We start from the raw sequence: 18277 nt of genomic DNA, 5'->3' as shown, positions 1-18277 counted from the left end.
CAAATACGTTTACTTGCTTCATAACAAATGATATTTCGATACAACTCGCTATTGAGGTGGTACTGGCGTCTGTCTTTCATGATGAATAACAACGTGTTTTGATACGTTCATGCCTTAAGGTTACTGAGATATAATTAAACAACAGTTTGTAATGTCACAGTTTGTCGAAATGAAATGTCCCAAAATAGAAACAGTTGTAAACAGTTGCAAATGAAATTTTCTTATAATAGATGACAGAGTTAATATTAAAATATCTGTAATCATTATCACGTTTCCCTCAACCATGGTCATAACCTCGGGAAATTGGTGCTTGAATAACTTCTCTCGTGAACTATAATAGCGTGTTCAAACAAATATCAAGGCTATTAACGTTTTGTTTGTAATTTGGTCGGAGCAAACATAGAAGTACACGGAAAATGCGACTATGTTATCTGAAATACAATACTTAAGGAAAATATTTCTGAATAAATTTTTCATTTGAAACAGTACAGGTATCATTTTGGGCGTTTTCACACTTTTGAAACCATTTGAAAACATATGAGTGGTCTACATCAGAACATATAACTTTGTGTACAACACTTTGTTACCGAAACGTTGAACACAAGTTCTCCCACCATAGCGCGCCCATCTTTTCTTCCGCGTTGCAAATGGTATGATAATTTTCTGACAGCCACCTGAAATAAGGTCCACAACCACAAATTTAAAGTTTTATATTTGCAGTAGTTACATAGCATAAGAAAGTTAAAGCTGAAAATGTATTAATTTATATAAGAAATTTTACTATAAAAATAAATATTTTTTCATCATTGAATCAATTAACGTTGATGAATTAAATTAAGTTTCAAGCATGTATGTTACCTATACTAAAATCTGTATAGCACTGCTGTAGCAAATATATCTAGATATTTAAGTTTTCGAGTGGAAACACTTAAGATATTTTTTAGTTACAGTGACCATGGCCACTCTGGTTACAAATGCAATCCCAAACAAGATCAGCATGTCACCCACATACACATAATTTAAACCAAAACACAAAACAAAACAAAAACGAAACGAAATAGTACATGTAAATCAGTTAGAATGGAGACAAAAAACAATAGTGATTTATCGTTGGGCCGAAATCCAAGAGCGGTCAATTAAACTAAATGTCCTACAGCCTTACCTCACACGTTGCACAGAATAAATCACACGCAAAAACACGCGTAAAATAAACAGAATTGCAATTCTGAGGAATAATCCAATGGTATGAATTCAAGCTTACACGTGCCTTTGATAAATCTCTTCGGGTTGGCAATATTTAATAACCCGATATATTTCACTTCAGATAATTTTAATATAGAAGTATTGCAACTGGGCTGATGTCTTAAATGTTAGATTCCAGGATATATGATTCCGATTGGACCCAATTATAAAACATCAAAGTCCTAAAGTATTTTTCTTGCATGTCCTTTTATTTCTGGTAAAACTGATATCAAATCAGAAATAATATGAAAACGCAATATGCGGAAAATGATAATAAGTAGAATTTGATAAAATATTTATACCAATATTGCATCTGGAATCATAAAGGCTGCGACCAAACCTCTTTATCAGCAATGTTGGCTTAGTAATCTATACAGGCAGGTCGCCGGCGCCTAGATTCTATTTGTTTCACTTAATCGAAAGTATTGACGTACAACCAGTCGATAAGGGGAGAACATATATGTCTCATAATAAAATATCCCGACGGCCTCTGGTTCATGTATGTTTTGATGTGTTTGATTGTGTTTAATGTCAAGTTTGTAACAATGTTGCACCACTTGTTATTGCTTGCTGCAGACATTTGACCTTTGAACAAGGTCTCGATTGTCACATACAAAGAGGGTTATCATTTAAAAGCATTAAAAACGTTTTATGATTTTACCGAGTTGAAATTATTATTATCCGTTGATGAGCAAACATGTCAAACAGTGCCCTCAGCCAGGTACGTTATCGCTCTTTTTTTAAATGCAATGTATAAATCCGTGATCAATCTTCAACAACTATTTTGAAAATCTTCGTTTTACCAAAGTGTGAACAAGTTCCTTTAAATCAAAGACTAGCGGGCTTCATATATATATTTGCTGTTTTTTTTATACAATTTTCTGAAATTTACATATTAACGCGTGTTGTTTGTTTTCCCACACACGCAAAATTTGCTCGTTTAATCGTTTGTTTGTATGTCTGAAGTCAATCGGTTGTGCTTATTTTTTAGTATTCATATCGTATCGCAGTGTTGCGTATCGCAGATTGTGGGTAGCATCAAATGTATGTGGTCGAATGTATATCTATTGTATTCAACATTTAAATTCAATCACAACTTTTCAATTACGGTGTTGCTATTTCCTTTAAGGGATAAAATATTTACTTGTTAATGTGTAATTACATAAAAATCAAGACCTTACACTTGCTACATTGTGCTTGCTGGTTTAGTAATAGCATCTCAAAAACATGCAAGGAAGTGTCATTTTCCAAAATAAGTTATGCAATTTGACAGACTTTCATCATAAATGACCATCGACACTATTGCATAGTGCGCTAATCAACTGGTAAAATTAAATACTATTTAAGATGATTCGTTATAACTGAGACAATTCAAGTCAGCAATGCTTATAATACTAGAGCTTACAAAATCAGAACTTCTTGTACTATGTGCCAAGATATATTTAATTGTGTTTCCATTTACTGCTTTTCATCGTATTATTTTTGTAAGGATACACTTGCGTATACTTAAAATTCGTGGAAAGCGTATGGTAGTTGACATATTGTGAATACATGATAATTTATAAGGAATAAACACAGTCGTTTATGTTTACTTCAAATTTTTGTTGAAGATGCCATGCCAACATACCTGTATCTGGAAAAAAAACTTCATATAACATAAATTAATCACGAATGCGGTTCCTTAAGTACATACAAAATGTTAACAAATAATGTCATGCGAGAGTTGCACACAGCGGTAAGAGTAATGTATTAAATTAACATAAAATAAGACGTTAATTATTGGTACATCGATAAATCAATACATAGTATTACGCCGATATAGTAGAAGCCAATAATAATTATTTTTTTCAGGTCTAATGGTAGTCTTCTACTATTGTAGATCTTGAAAAGACCGACACATTCTTCTCTAAAGTTAACCTCATTTCAACCAAGGTCCATTAAATTCTTTTATTAGATTTGCATTATTTATCCGGTAATCACAGGTACAAATAACACAAAGCTTTACATTTACTTTTTACTAGGGATGCAAGAGGTTACAAAAATCATTAACCGGTTAACCTTTTCCCGTAACCGGTTATTAACCGGTTAACCGAAACGCCTTAAGTAGTGAAATGGATTTAGAGTACGTACAAAATTCCATACCGCTCGAACAGCTCTGTAGAAACAAAAGTTATTTCAAATTTGAAATCGCTTGCGTTGATAACATGCCAGTTTCGTAATAAAATGTAGTGTACAATTTATTTTAATAATTTTGTAAATGTATTCTATAAATTTTATTTAGTTTTCCTGCGTACATGCACAGGGGTAAAACATTTAAAAACTACACAATGTTCATTTTCACGTGTTATTAACTTATTTTTTGTTGGGCCGCTTATTTTACGTTCGCGTCGTATCGCTCACAAACATGATGTGTTCATTCTGTTTTAATTTTTGAAACTCAAATCTTAAATTGGCTTAATATAGAAACGTTTTTTCCCTTTCTATTTGACGTAAAGGGGGTCATGTGTGTCCAACGAATTCGCATCTCTTCTTATTCGATACTTACATATTTTGTTGTTTGCATTTTAGCGTTTGTAGCCGAAGTAGTGTCGTTTGATTTTCATTATACAATTAAAAAATGTGGGTAAAATAAAGAACACGAATGCAAATTAAATTAATTTTGCACGATATGTAAGTTGAATGTTTAATATAATCAGTACATTTATTTAATATCGAAGTAACTAAGTATAATGATCTCAAATACTGATAGTTACGTATGTTTGTTAACGTACCATAGCGAGAAAATTTTAAGCAATTAAACAAATACTAAATTCAACGGTTTTATTTTGTATCTATTTTTAATTGATGTTTAATTTTTTAATAAGTTAATAGTTTGCTTTCTTTCATAACACTTTCATCGGACGGTAATGGTGGAATCATTAGACGTAATATTATCATAATTATATTAATTTTTGATAAACAAAAGAACGTTAACTTTTCAAGATTTCAACTACGGATGCAATTCTTGATAAAAAAAATCTTATAAACACGGTATTTTTGCGAGCAATCAGTGTTGGGTATTGGTAAACAAAACATCAAAATAAGCCGTCTAATGTCCCAACTGTTTTTATCGCGAGTTCAATAAACGTGTCAATTACGTCTTCGCTAATAGCTCCCACTCACCGCAGTTCGCTAGTTAAATTTAGCGAGTCAAAAAAAACAATAGTGTCAGTAATCAAAACGTACCGCCTATTTTTTTTATCACAAAGGTATTGATTAATTGTTTTATTACTTTGATTGTTGACACGTTATTTATTACCGTCGATCGTGCGGCATGTTGTTCTAACTAGTCGCCAGCGCAATTTGGCAGTATGTCACGCGAAAACAGTAAAATCGTACGAATTATTCCATGAAAAAAAATAATCAAATATTTTTTTCCAGGTTAACCTTTGTCCGAAATTGTAACCGGTTAACTGGTCGTTTCGGTAGGTTAACCGGTTAACCGGTTAACCTCTTGCATCCCTACTTTTTACAAATAATAATCTTTTAGTTATGCGGACGGTGTCACTGCCTATTTGTCTGTGAATAATAATTATTGTTAATACATACATTCTGTGACAATTCTCAAAAGTAGGTCAATTCTTTCCAAGATATATCCTGATCTAGACTGAAAACCTGAGCCGTAGGATGCTAAAACATAAATCTTTAGTGTAAGCCAATTACAGCGAAATGTCTGTCGTTTTCAAGGGATAATTATCTTTAATACTCCGCCCGCCGATCTAAAAACAAGAGAATAATATTCTCATAGGAATAATTGTTCGAGGAATACAAAATAATCAAACATTTTGTTTGTCGCTGATGTATTGGATTCAACAGAGTATGCACCATGTAATTGTTGATTTCTAGCCTTGGCATCCCTTATAATATTCCAAGATAAGCCAACATTTCTACCAGTCGGGTACCAATTTTATAATGTGTTAACTTTACGTATAGTTGAACTATTTAGACGCTCGTGTGTGTTGGATTTTGCTACCGGACACATGCAATACTGTTTAACAGGCTATACAGTGCTTTATACATCAACATTTAAAAGGTTGAGTACAGTATAAAACTAATCGAGACAAATCAGAACAATTTTTTTAATTACATCAATTTAGTTATGAGCAAACTCCAGACAAAATCTGAAAATGTTTTATTGACTGAAATATGTCACCAGCTTGAGATCATGCACTACATATGTATAACTTTTATGTTACTTGACAAAACCGATTTTTACAATTAAAAGGTTAAACTTAATCGCAAGTATTATAGCATGTTGCAATGTGGAACCATTTAATGTGTAGAACTATATTTTTAAGAATGTTTAACTTTATACATCGTACATAGAAAAGTCATTATTTAACGAAATCTTTGGAACAACTAGTTTTTATGGGATAATATGTCCATCATTTTTCAAAAACTGACTGTATATATTTAGTTATAACCGGATGACAAATGTTGCCTGCATTTTGCTAAGCGACATTGGAGCATGTTCTGGTGTCCGTGTTGTTATGTTCTTGTTGTATTTTTTCCGTACAATTGGCTAATAATGGTATTATTTATTATCTGATATAGCTCCTTTCTCGAAACGTTAAGTGTTTTTATCACAACATAAATCATCATGCTAGTATTTACATAAAACATATGTATGGGTCAGAATTTCTTTATAAGTATTGGCAGTAAAGAGTCTGTCCCTTACACCCTAATTAGCAGCACTAGTAGCTCCTCCTGACCTCGGCGAGTGTAAACAAAAACTATTAATGTCTTCAACATGCGGTTTAAAAGCTTCTATAAACTGCTCACGCAAGTTTGTGTATGACATAGATTTGTTTTTCTTTCTTGGTATATGTCCAGTTTGTGTCTTAGATAAATTACAAAACAGAAAATCATCACCATTTTAACCAGTCCATTCAATATACTTTTGCAAATTCAAATATGGACATAATATAGTTCCGGATTTAGCAATCACTATCCCAGAACCATCTCTATATTTGTCTGCTTTACTGCATTCAATGAACACTTTCATATGTGTATTATCGAACATAATATCACACACTTTCAATTGTAACAATTCAGAACTGCGCATAAACCCCGCATAACCTAATAAACTGGCAATAATAATTCTTTGAGACATAACATCTTTTTCCTTATACAAACGATTGTACATCGATAATAATATGTCAACCGTAATAGGCTCTTTTTTAACTACTCGAGAAGATAAAATTCTATTTTCTGCTTCTAAAACGTTCATTACTATCTTAGAGTCTGTAGGACAATTTAATCCATGTAAGTCATGCATCCATTTAACTCCATAAAAAGCAGAAAAAGCAGGTGCTGGGGTTTAAGCGCTTTGCCTGATAGACACTAAATACAGCGCAACCGGAAATGCCTTCGCGGGCAGAATCTCACCACTCCCCAGCTGATTGCCCAAAGCCCAGTTCCTCCACCGCATGAATGCGTATTCATATTTTGAACATGTACTGTCTGCTCTGCTTTTTCGCAATATGTCCGGGAGTAGCTCCACTCTGTCCGCCAAGACCTCCGGTAGCGCCTGTATCTCATCCATGTGTATCTGAAAAAAACATATGTAAAAAGAAAAAAGAAAATTAAATACAAAAACTTGTTTACACAAATATAATGATCACAATTTTTTAAACATTTATACTTCACATATCAAATCTTCATCACATCAATTTTAATTGATCAAAGGTTTAGTTTCTCAAACGTTAATATTGAACAAGCGTTAATATTCAGACAAGCGTCTTATAAATGTCAATTATCTGACAAACATCTTTATGACCAAGATCGACAAGCGTCAATATTCCAGACAAGCGCCTTTACAATATCACATTTCTAACAATTATCTTTGCGACGAACATGGCCAAGCGTCAATATTCAGACAAGCGTCTAACAGTGTCAATTTTCTGGCAAACGTCGTCATAACCATGATTGACAAGCGTCAATATATACAGACATACATATGTTTTTTAATCTGCCATGTCTATGGTTATTTCTATCCAAAATCACAATTATTTGTCAAATCAAATCTTAAAATCCAAAAAACAAGCGAGCACGTCAAATTTTAAATATGCGTTACCGAACATATCCTTGCCACTTTTACATGGCGTATAAAAACGCTTTTCTCTTGGTAAACTTATTACCATCGAAATCTCAGACGTAAATTGTCCATGTGGGCATAGCAATGGCCAAAATACATGTACTGCTGACGTCCAATTTGGCAAAACCAAAACACCCCGTACAAAACCAAAACACCTCAGCTCTCATTTTATTCAGAACTCTTGGAATAATAGATATTGGCGGCACGAACAAGCCTATGTCAAATGACCAAGGGGTAGTAAAAGCATCTATACCTTCTGAACCGGGATTCTAATATCTTGAGTAGAATCTCTCCAATTTTCTGTTATGATGCGATGCGAACCAGTCAATTTTGAGCATGCCAAAATGTGCAACAATAAATGCAAACAATTCTTCAGATATACCCCAATCATCAAAATCTTCTATCCTGGACAAATAGTCAGCTCTCTCGTTATTATTCCTCGGTACCCACTCAATTTCTAACAAAATACTGTTGCTCAAACATGCATTGAAAATATCCATAGCTAAATGCTGAATTTCTTTTTCCTTGAACAGTTCTTAACAATAGCTACAACACCTTGATTATCCGTAAACCATTTTACCCTTTGATTGGCCAACAAATACTTGAGGGAACACAAAACCCTGAATACAGCAGTTAATTCCCTCCATGTTGGCGACATTTGTGCCTCTTCAACCGACCACATTCCATGTGAGATACCATTTATCGCGTCAACAACATAACCACCGTACGCTGCGTAGCTCGCATCGGAATAGACAACCTTAGTACATTTGTGAGAATCAAAAATGTCCCTCTTATTCAAATGTATCAGATTTTCATTCCAGAACATTATTTCCTCGACACTCTCATCGGAAATATTTATTTGAGAATCACAACTTTTTGCTGTGAGAATATCTAAATTCAAATATCTTGTCATAATTTGGGATATATTACCAATGACAATCGACATAGATATAATCTGATCGACAAAGCTAGCAATTTTCCTCACTGGAATGTACTTTTGTAATCTTAATTCCTCTAACAAAGAAGAGCAAGTTGCCATAGCTTTATCAGTCCTATGCGATGCTATTTGAATCACACCTTGTGACGAATCTAATATCGCACTTAAGAACTGCACAACCTGGATAGGCACCCAAATGCATTTATCTGTCTTAGGAATGAAGCCAGCACAAAGCAAATCCTGTTTAACCCGCGTACCTAATAGCAAAGTACTTTCATAAGTATCAGAACAACCAAACCCGTCGTCAAAAAACATGAGTACAGATTTACTTTCGCTACGCCACTTTTGACTAAGGGGCGACAAACCTTAGTTCAAATCCAACAAGCTGAAGATAACCCAAAGGGAAGAACCAGGAAACGGAAATATCGCTCTACGGTGTCCTTACCCTTCCATGCAAACCCTAGAAATTCACAGTGTGGATCAAAAATGTCAATAATGATAGGCACTAGTAATATCATATTTAACTATGAAAAAAACTTTTTTTCAAAAATGACAAAGCAACTTTCAAATCATCGAATCGTACACTTTGCTTATGCATATTTACAGCCCTCAAATATAAAATGAGTCTTTTTTTCCATTTCTTTTTTCTGATACGGTCAAAGGATGTATAACACGTCGTGGTACGTCACACACCTCAATCAGGTTACGGTCCAGCAAATGTGGAATAGCTTCAGAGACATTATCAGAATTAAAATAAGCAGATCTATTATTCTTCAATACCTGACTAGGGGGCATAGTATAAAATGGAATTTTATAGCCAAATCTAATAACATCAAGTATGTATTCATTAGCCCCAATGCTCTCCCAGAAATCAATGTTTTGTCTTAAACGTCCCCGTACAATAATGTCTTTTACACCTTGCTCATATTCACAATTCAAAATAATCTCTTGTAAATCTATCAAAAACATATCTATACTCATCTTTAATTGTATCTGATTTCTCGCTGTTGAAACTACTGCTTGATGCCGGAAACGGAACTGATTGTGTGGCTGGTGCCCGGATCTCTGGCGACGTAAGGAAATTCGCGCAGAGAGTGCAAAAACTCTCCGGTTGCGCTGGGAATGTAGCTCTCGCCACAATTGAAGCCCCTCGGTTAACACGAAAAAGACTTCCTCTAGAGCCCGCAAAAGTACAACGTGTAGAAGCGACAGAATAGGGCGCGAACCGCTTCTCCGATGACGTGGAATACGGATACTTCCTCTTATCCGCTGTCCTCTTTTTCTTCATGGCTTTATTGTCCGCCCTGGTTATTTTTGCATCGTCATCACTATGGATTCGTAAACATATACTGTGTCCCATCCTCCCTCTGACGTATCCGCGATACGTATCAATTTGTTCCTTTTCCTGATCTTTCCGCATGCCTCCGTAACTAATTCTCGACACTATTCGTCTTTCCCATGTTCTCTGCTCCATTCTATTTGTTTCAAAATGTCTGCAATATCTTCGTTGAATTCATGCTGTACCCTGTTGCCCTTGAACCGCCAAGTCATTTCCTTTTCCTTTTTCAAACGTTTCGCCTCCTCGTAGGCTGCCACAGCCGTGCCTTTCAGTTCATCTTTTAAGTTCTGAACCATAGACTTTTGTTCTCTCAGTTCATCGAACAACAAATTTAATTTCTGTTGCAAATCTCCGCCTTGGTTTTGCTCCGCCATGTTTATACACGCCGCTGACACTCAAAAATTAATGTGTAATAACCGGTCAGTATCGCCAAGCTGAATGACAATTCCTCGTGCGTTCACCCGCATATGCCTTTCTACAACGCCATCTGGCGGCGGCTTATCTTTTTCAAGGGAAAATAATTTTCCTCTTATTCACTTTGTTAAAACTAGGAAAATTATATATCCAAATTATGGGTTGCATAAACAAATATCAATATTTGCATATCGATTTTGAGTGATGCGATGGTAAGATATGTACAAACACATACAAAATGAAATAGCTTTAAGTTTACAAAGCACCTTGTGCATATTTGAGGATATCAATTTTAAATGGCTTAACATGTTTCTCTTATGTTTCTTAATAAATAGATTGATGTGAGAGATTGGCGTGGTTTTGTAAAGATGGCCATTTAAAATAACATATATTATATGTTTATCTTAATGTTTTTAGTTCGGTCACGTTCACAGAAAATGCTAATTGTCTTTTAGCATATGCTGATTGCAGTTAAATCACAATCTTTCTTATCTGCTTGAATAGCAATCTGTCTCGCTAAGTAGGTCTCGGATTGACGTTCTGAATATGCTTTTGAAATTTAAAATCATAAACACTATAAGAGATTGTTTTCAGTCGGAGATAGAATTTTGAACAGAATAATAATTATTCATATAATAATAATTTATGCAGCGTATTTATTTAACACATTTTCATCTCAAAATAATATGCCAGTCTACGTATTCTGATGAGAAAGAAGAAAAACCACCACAATTCAAGTACATGTACACATATTGTATTGTTATAATATTTATCAACCCATCGGTTCAAGTGTTTACAGCTATGCACTGTCACGGATTTGCAAAAAAATATATGCTGCTTATTAAACAAAATTTATTCTTCTGTGAACTATATCTTAACAAATAATCATTTCCCCTAAACTGGAATGTAGTTATGTTGTTATAAAGATTGAACAAAAGCAGGGAACTTCCACCTTTATATAATAAGGTACTTGTTGCTTTGCTTTTTTTCCTGAAATTCACCTGTTTTTAGGTTAAGACCTTTGTTTATTTGTTTGATTCTATGTTACAATGCGCATGCAAGTCAATAAATATTGCGACTGTGCAAAATTGCCAAAACTTTACCGCGATATAATATATGTTTTGAGTATATCGCAGTTTACTGATATACCAGTGTACGCATTCATACCCTAAACGCTATAAAAATTAATAACATATCGGCATTTTATTGGTTCAATATTTTCAAATTAAAGATTCATTGCCGATCAGTATTTTGTGCAGCTGTATTTTTAACATTTGCTGATATGCCTCTTTATTTCTTTTGTGTATTTACTATGATGCACAGTGACATGCAACGCATCAAAACCATATTTCAAATCACTTAAAATGAAAATAGAAGGACCTTCAGGCTAATAGGTACAACATTTTATTTCAATATTTTAGCACTTACACTTAAAAATAGGCTATATCATTAAATTACATTACATTTTCAAAAAATAGAATTGTATCGCGATTTTGTATTAAATGGTGAGTTTTTGGCGAACGAACTGTAATATTCACTTAAACGCGGCACCCCTAAAAATGGTCAACTCCAAACGCATTTTTATTTGTATTCAATGTTTTGCGTCATCCCAACTACTTATAACTTTATTTGGACACGACAACAGCGCACAATACGTATAAGAGCTAAATATTTGGTTTAAGTGGTTATGCCTTAGGCTCAAAGTCATTGTCCACACCCGCGACCACGCAAGTGTTGCTTGATGAACAAGTGGATAAAGTGTCAAACAAACAATATTCTATACTGGCGACCAACTAAATGCGAACATAATACAACTAAAATCAGTTTGTTTGCGCCAATATCTATAATAAATGTTGTAGTATTTTGAAAGGCTGTACACTCCATGGTCGCATAAGATATTGTCATTCAAATAACATCTCGGTATGCTATTACAAATTTGCCAAACCGATATCGTACGCTTCACCAAACAAAACTGTTCACGGTTGAATAGACAGACAAACGGTGGTTTAATGTATACAGTATAACCATATGATTATTTGCTTTAAATTACGTACTAAAATACGACGAGTGTGTATTAATAGTTATTGAGTTTGGATAACAAAATAAGACGATATATGTGGCGGTATAATCGCAGTAACAGCTTGTAACTATAAGATTACAATGTGTTCTCTTGCTAGCTAAGGTATAGGATCAGGCCATAAAGCTGTCGTATTTAAAAAAGGAATTGCCATTCAAATAAGATCAAACGTGAGTGTTGTATGTGTAGTTTATTGCGTTGAAAATGTACGTAGAATAACAATCGTGTTTTATAGGTAAAATTCATTCCTGTATTTACGATCATTGAATTATATTAATAAATATGGAGGATAAAATTGCAATTCTCCATTGGGCTCATATTAATTTAAATATTATAATCGGATATTAGTTTTTCGATTTCAAAAATCGGGATTGCTTGCAATAAAGCTAAAAATAATCGGATTATCATATTTTGCGTTTAAGTGTATGGAAAACGACTTGCGAGTGTTCGATTATTCACAAGTAAAAATGCGTATGTTTTATTTGTAGAAGAATTCGGACACGTTTCAACAATAAAAACAAGTGTGTTTTTACTTTCAATAAATCATGGCGACAAAGAAGAGTGATATCACCCCGGTATTTAACCACCGGAAATCGATCGCTCTAGTTGACACGGCTGAGAATCTGGTGGAAATTCTTGACAACCTGTCGGTGTGCTTAAGGCACATAGAAGAGAAATACGTGGAGGTAAGAGTGATACAATATTTGCACATATCATTGACATGTATGGTGTTTCATGGATGGATTTCCCTTGTCCATCTGTCCGCCCCCAGCGAAAATGCTCATATCGATCCGATCTAGTAGGCTGAAAGATTGCATAATGCTGAGGTTTTTGTTGATAAACGGAAGTTCTCGTTCCGCCTTCATATCGGCCGGATATAGGACCGACAGTACATTTGTTAATGTTCACTGTATCATTTACATTGAAGCGAAAGATAGACGCACGAGTTCATAGGCAAAATATTACACCACGGGGACCGGAAATGATCGTGTATTTAAAAAAGCAATACTGATAACTAATAGCCTGCGTCTGTGATAACATGTAGTTGCGTGGCGTTATGAGCATCTCCCGCAGATCTTTATTTTTGTTCTCTCGATCGTTATTAAAAACGTGTAATTTTGAGATTGATGCGACATGTTTTAAACAACATCCACAGCATGGAAACGTGTACACTATCATTATGTTTTAGTGAATATTACGAAATGATTGTTTTTAGCTGTGTGCTAATTATGTTCATATTATACGCTTTTATTACATATTATACGCTATTAAATGTTATTTTCAATAGGTTGCGTTTTTCACTGAAAGTGATAATTGTTGAATATTCCGCCCCTCTAACCCAAATATTCCGCAAACTCTACACCACAAATAAGAATCCGCGCCTCGTTGATTCTGTTGATTGTATTTGTAATCCAGTTTCAACAGGCAACGTGTAATTACCCATTACATACGTATAAACAATAATATTGAATTATCAGATCTAAAACTATGTTGGTATTGTGAGCAATACAGTTAATCATGAACGCATTGTAATCGTTAATCCTTTATGTATTTCAAATAGACCATAAAACATATATTTTTAAAATCAGATATGTGTATTTATCGAATATTACAGCAACTTGGAAAACCGTGTTTTGTGTTTAAGACATGATATGAACAGTGTAGCTTCACACGTTTTGTACTTGAAAGAAATATAACAGTTTGTTTTAAGATGAGGAATATCATGGGGAAATGTGTGGTGTGCGTGTTTGCTTCCTTGCATGCCTTTGTGTTTTGGGCATATTCCTTGTTAGAAAGTCCGAGTTGTATAGAAAGTTTTATTTAAATAACCATTTAACATCTAACAATTAAATTACGGGCAAAAAAAACATATTTTGCATTCACAAGATAAAACAAATCGGTACAAGTGAAATACATGTATGTGTTTTGTTTGATTGATTATTGGTGTAAAAGGGGAAATCGACACACTTATTTTATTAACAAAAACGCCATCCATTATACATCTGTATGAACAAATCCTCAAACAAAATTTCTCATATGCAAGTATGTAGGTTTGTTTAATTTAGGTACATGGTCATTCAGTATTAGATAAGAACAAAAAAAGGCATTTCATGTGTGTTTCCTGTACGGATATGGTCACCTTCTGAAAGTGATGGCAAGAGATGGTGTTTAGAACCCCAGTTTCAATAAATAAAGTAGACAAGGATGTTGATACATAAATTGCTGTTATTTAACTCTATTGAGGCTTTATATCAAGAACATTTAAATTGAAACACCAGTGTTGAGAATGATAGTTTCTAAAATGTTATAGAAGGATTGGACACTTTCAGCTTGGTTGGACTAGAAATACTGCCTTCAATAATTAAGATAATCAGTACATGTCAACGTTCTATTATCTGACTGGTCTGGCGGACTGTCTTACATTAAAAGCGGTTGCAATAATTGTGGTTAAAAACATTTACAGTCAGACGATGCTGGAACAAAATCATCAGGTACCACGGTATCAACTGCGAACAACGGAAGTTTGTTTGCAAAGCTGAAAGAAAATCTCGACGTTGCACGAGATCTGACCGACATCTTAAAGCGTGAAAAGTGGCGTCTTAACAGAAGACAAATTAGTGTGGAACTAAGAATGGGGGAACTTGAGGAATACAAGACGAATTTGAAAAGGGACATGGTAATCAAAAATCCTTTTCAGAAGTTATTTAGTAATTTAAATGTTGATTTTCCGAGTAGACTGTGGCAGTATCCCTTTCAAATATTTCATACATCTTATGTATCGATGTTTTAGTGTAGTACTCCTTATAAACATTGCATGTCATGATCCCAACGAATGAAATGTATTTGTCGCACCGTCCGTCCGTGGGTCGCTGGATAGGTGTTTGGGTGGATTTAGTTTGTAGATTGGATGAGTGGTTTCTTGGTGGATTCGTTCGCCCGCTTTTCACTTTTTCACTTTTTGAGTATTTCAATTTTACATAGAATTATTGTACACCATGAACATTAGACATGTTGCGTAAAGATCACATTATTTTGCGCGAAAGGTCGATGTAAAAGCGAAGTGCGAAAGGTCATGAACTTTCGTTTATGCATTTTATCCTATACATGAAAACATATTAAAACTCGTATCCTCATTGGTAAATGGAAAATTTAATGTTTCTGGTTCAGCGGTGTATTTTCGGTTTATGCGTATGTTACTTTACACGTTAAATCTATTTATTATCGTCATGATGTCCATTGATTTCGTCATGTAAATTGTGTTAGCTTCTGGGTGAAACATCATGGTGACAAGTCAATCAAAAATTGTATTTTCTTTTTTTTTTAATTTTTTATTGATTTAATATGTTCCTATTTTTTTATTTTCCGACACGTGCAATAGCAGTCTAACTTAATAAGTTGAAACACAAACATGTATTTGTCTCCGTTGTTTCATACAGTATCGGCTTCAGCTTTCAGGGACTAAATTAAGTCTTCAGGTGTGTTTAGCTTGTAGGCTATTATTTATAAATAGGCATGTTAAAATGTTTACTTTCGAAGTCGGGAAACTAGTTAAAGATTTATTGATAGTATATGCTACATGTATTTATAACAAGGAATTCGATATTGATTCAAGTGTCAACACATGTATAATTGTTTTGAGGCAAAATACAATTAAATTAATTATACAAATATTGCGTTAAAGATACATTTGATGATAACGCTGATCGTGATGCTAGTGATTATAAAAGCAATGAAAATGGGGCTGTGTTTATTAATGAATTTTAGACAGATATGAACCAAACGGTAGATGTGCTGAGCATGCGAATTGTGGAATTAGAGAACGCTCTCTGCGATGCCGAAGAAGTGCAGGAAACTTCGAATGCTGAAAATCAAGCCATCCAGAAAGAGCTCGGAGACGCACACAACGTTATTGCAGGTTTGTAAAGCAAAGAACGTTGGATAATCCTGCCATTAAAATGTTTATATTAATTGCTCAGTTTTTGTGTTCATTTGTCTATGTTATTCATTTCAATGAATATTTGCGAATGTTTATTATTAATGTATATTTAAAAATATATGTATTCGTGTATGTCATAATTTTACGTAAACAGTGTTTTATAGACACGATTAGGGATATATATTTGAAGTTTTAAAAAATTAATGCGCTGATTGATAATCTTGCATATTCTTGACCACTTTAAGATTAAGCGTGTTTTGATTTTAAAAAGAATCGTGTACAAATAATATGCATCCGTGTCATATTGCTTTGCTACGGCTGTCTTATAAACATTAATAAAACTAACCTTATTAAAGCAGTTTCCTTTTCGTTTAAACGCAATTGTCTCTTTGAACTTAGAACTACAACAGAAAGAGAGCGGGCTTCAGAAACAAGTGCATGAATTGAAAAGCCGAAGGACCGACGCCGCACTAAGACAACACTACCAAGAAATGAGTGACAAGATGGAAATTCTTCTCATTGAAAACCAGCGACTTAAGGAAATCATCCGCGAGAAGGACAGCTGTGAAATAAAGAACTCTACTTCCGATGACTGTCAGAGTAAAATGCATTCATTTAACATTAGCGACTGCGATGGTGACAAAAAGGTATCGACGTGAATGTGTTTGAATCTGACACAATCAGTGACTTTGGTAAGACGTGGGGGTAAACTAGATTTGAAGACAACAACTGTGCTCTGTATTTTGGGTGGATAAGAACTGATATATCAATCAAAGACACTGAGACCAGAATGAAATTGTTCATTTAGTTTTTTTTTTACTTATTTCTGTTTTATGCGACTGGAATTTACCTGTTTAGTTCAATTAAGAATTTAGGCAATTGGACTAGTGTGTATGTAAACGTTTATAGATATGAAACTCCATGCATTCAATTGAAGTAATTGGTTTAAACACACAATTTACGTTTACTTTTGCACAAATGATATTTTAATTGCAGTTAAAAGAACAGTCGTCAAAGAGAATATATGTGATGTGTATTTACCTTTTAAAACTTAAATTAATATATGAATATAACCGAAACAAAATTTTAAATACATTAGCTATCCTGAACTGATTCGGTTTATTGATTTTTTTTACTTCAATGAAATTGAAAACTATTAATACCAATACGTCTTTTCGTATTGGTTGTAGAGAAGTAAATGTTTATTAATGTGGTAAGAACAAATCTGTACTTCCCAAATGGGTATTACTCAAACGTGTATATGTTTTAGTAAACTTGCAAGTTTTCAACTTATCAGCAGGAAATTATCCGCAAAGGCGTAAAATATTTAATTCTGTGAGTTTCTTTTGAACTTTTAGTGAACTGATTCATTCATATTTTTTTTAAATATAATAATTTATAAGATCGTATGTACTGGCTTAAATAGTCACATGGTTTATCTTGCGTTTAAAAATAAAACACAATATTATTGAAGTTAATAGAAATCAAGCATTTCAAATTAAAACTGAAAGGACATATATCTTAACAATTCGTTAACCGCGGTTTTATAAAAAATTGATGAATCACGATACCCTTCACTATGTTAATTGCAAACATGCTACGGCATCTCCAACTTATCTTGCATGTATGTATGCTCATTTCTATCTACTTAACAAAAGTTTTGAATTCGCCACAAATTGTTCTTTCTTAAAGTTAATCTTGCTTCTTTCAGAGAACTATTGATTGGAAACGCGTAAAAGGCTTTTTTGAATCATTTGAAAAAGAAGTTCAATATCACAAAGAATGACAATTTAAGTGCATCTTGACTTTTGCTTATACATGAATATCAGTATTTTTATCATCGCATTGTCAATTATATTTTTTAATAGTATAAAGAAATGAATTTCAGATGCCTATTATCACTAACTTAAGGTTAAAATAAATCAAAAGTCAGTTTGAAGAATTTATACTTAAACTCATGATTGAGTTGTAAATGTAAACCAAGTTATTTAAACGTGTAGATTGCAATAAAGATGTGTTTTATGTTTTACGGTACATAACGTTTGGTAAGACGAACTACTTTCCTAAACAAATAAGAAACTAGAAATCACTTTAATTTAATATATTTGGAACGTTCAAGTGTTCAAACATACTTGAATTTATTATCAAGAAACAATGACTTTATTAATCAAATATTATATTGTTTGTTTTCCAAG

General features: G+C 33.6%; 1 protein-coding gene across 2 annotated transcripts in view; it reads left to right on the top strand.

Moving 5' to 3' along the window:
* Positions 1-12310: 12310 nt before the first annotated feature.
* LOC127854014 (uncharacterized) overlaps positions 12311-18277 on the top strand; it is a 115424-nt gene continuing 109457 nt past the window's right edge. Inside the window, exons 1-5 of one of the 2 annotated variants that reach the window (XM_052388920.1) lie at positions 12311-12380; positions 12634-12831; positions 14610-14822; positions 15911-16061; positions 16482-16927. In XM_052388920.1, the coding sequence (XP_052244880.1) occupies positions 12691-12831; positions 14610-14822; positions 15911-16061; positions 16482-16741 (765 nt within the window). In that variant the 5' untranslated portion in view covers positions 12311-12380; positions 12634-12690 and the 3' untranslated portion in view covers positions 16742-16927. Of the gene's footprint in view, positions 12381-12633; positions 12832-14609; positions 14823-15910; positions 16062-16481; positions 16928-18277 lie in introns of those variants that run through there. The other variant, XM_052388921.1, reaches the window with a different exon arrangement.

The sequence above is a fragment of the Dreissena polymorpha genome, chromosome 12 (genome assembly GCF_020536995.1).
Source record: "Dreissena polymorpha isolate Duluth1 chromosome 12, UMN_Dpol_1.0, whole genome shotgun sequence".
In the NCBI taxonomy this organism is placed as follows: Eukaryota; Metazoa; Mollusca; class Bivalvia; order Myida; family Dreissenidae; genus Dreissena; species Dreissena polymorpha.
This window is presented reverse-complemented; position numbering and strand designations above follow the sequence as displayed.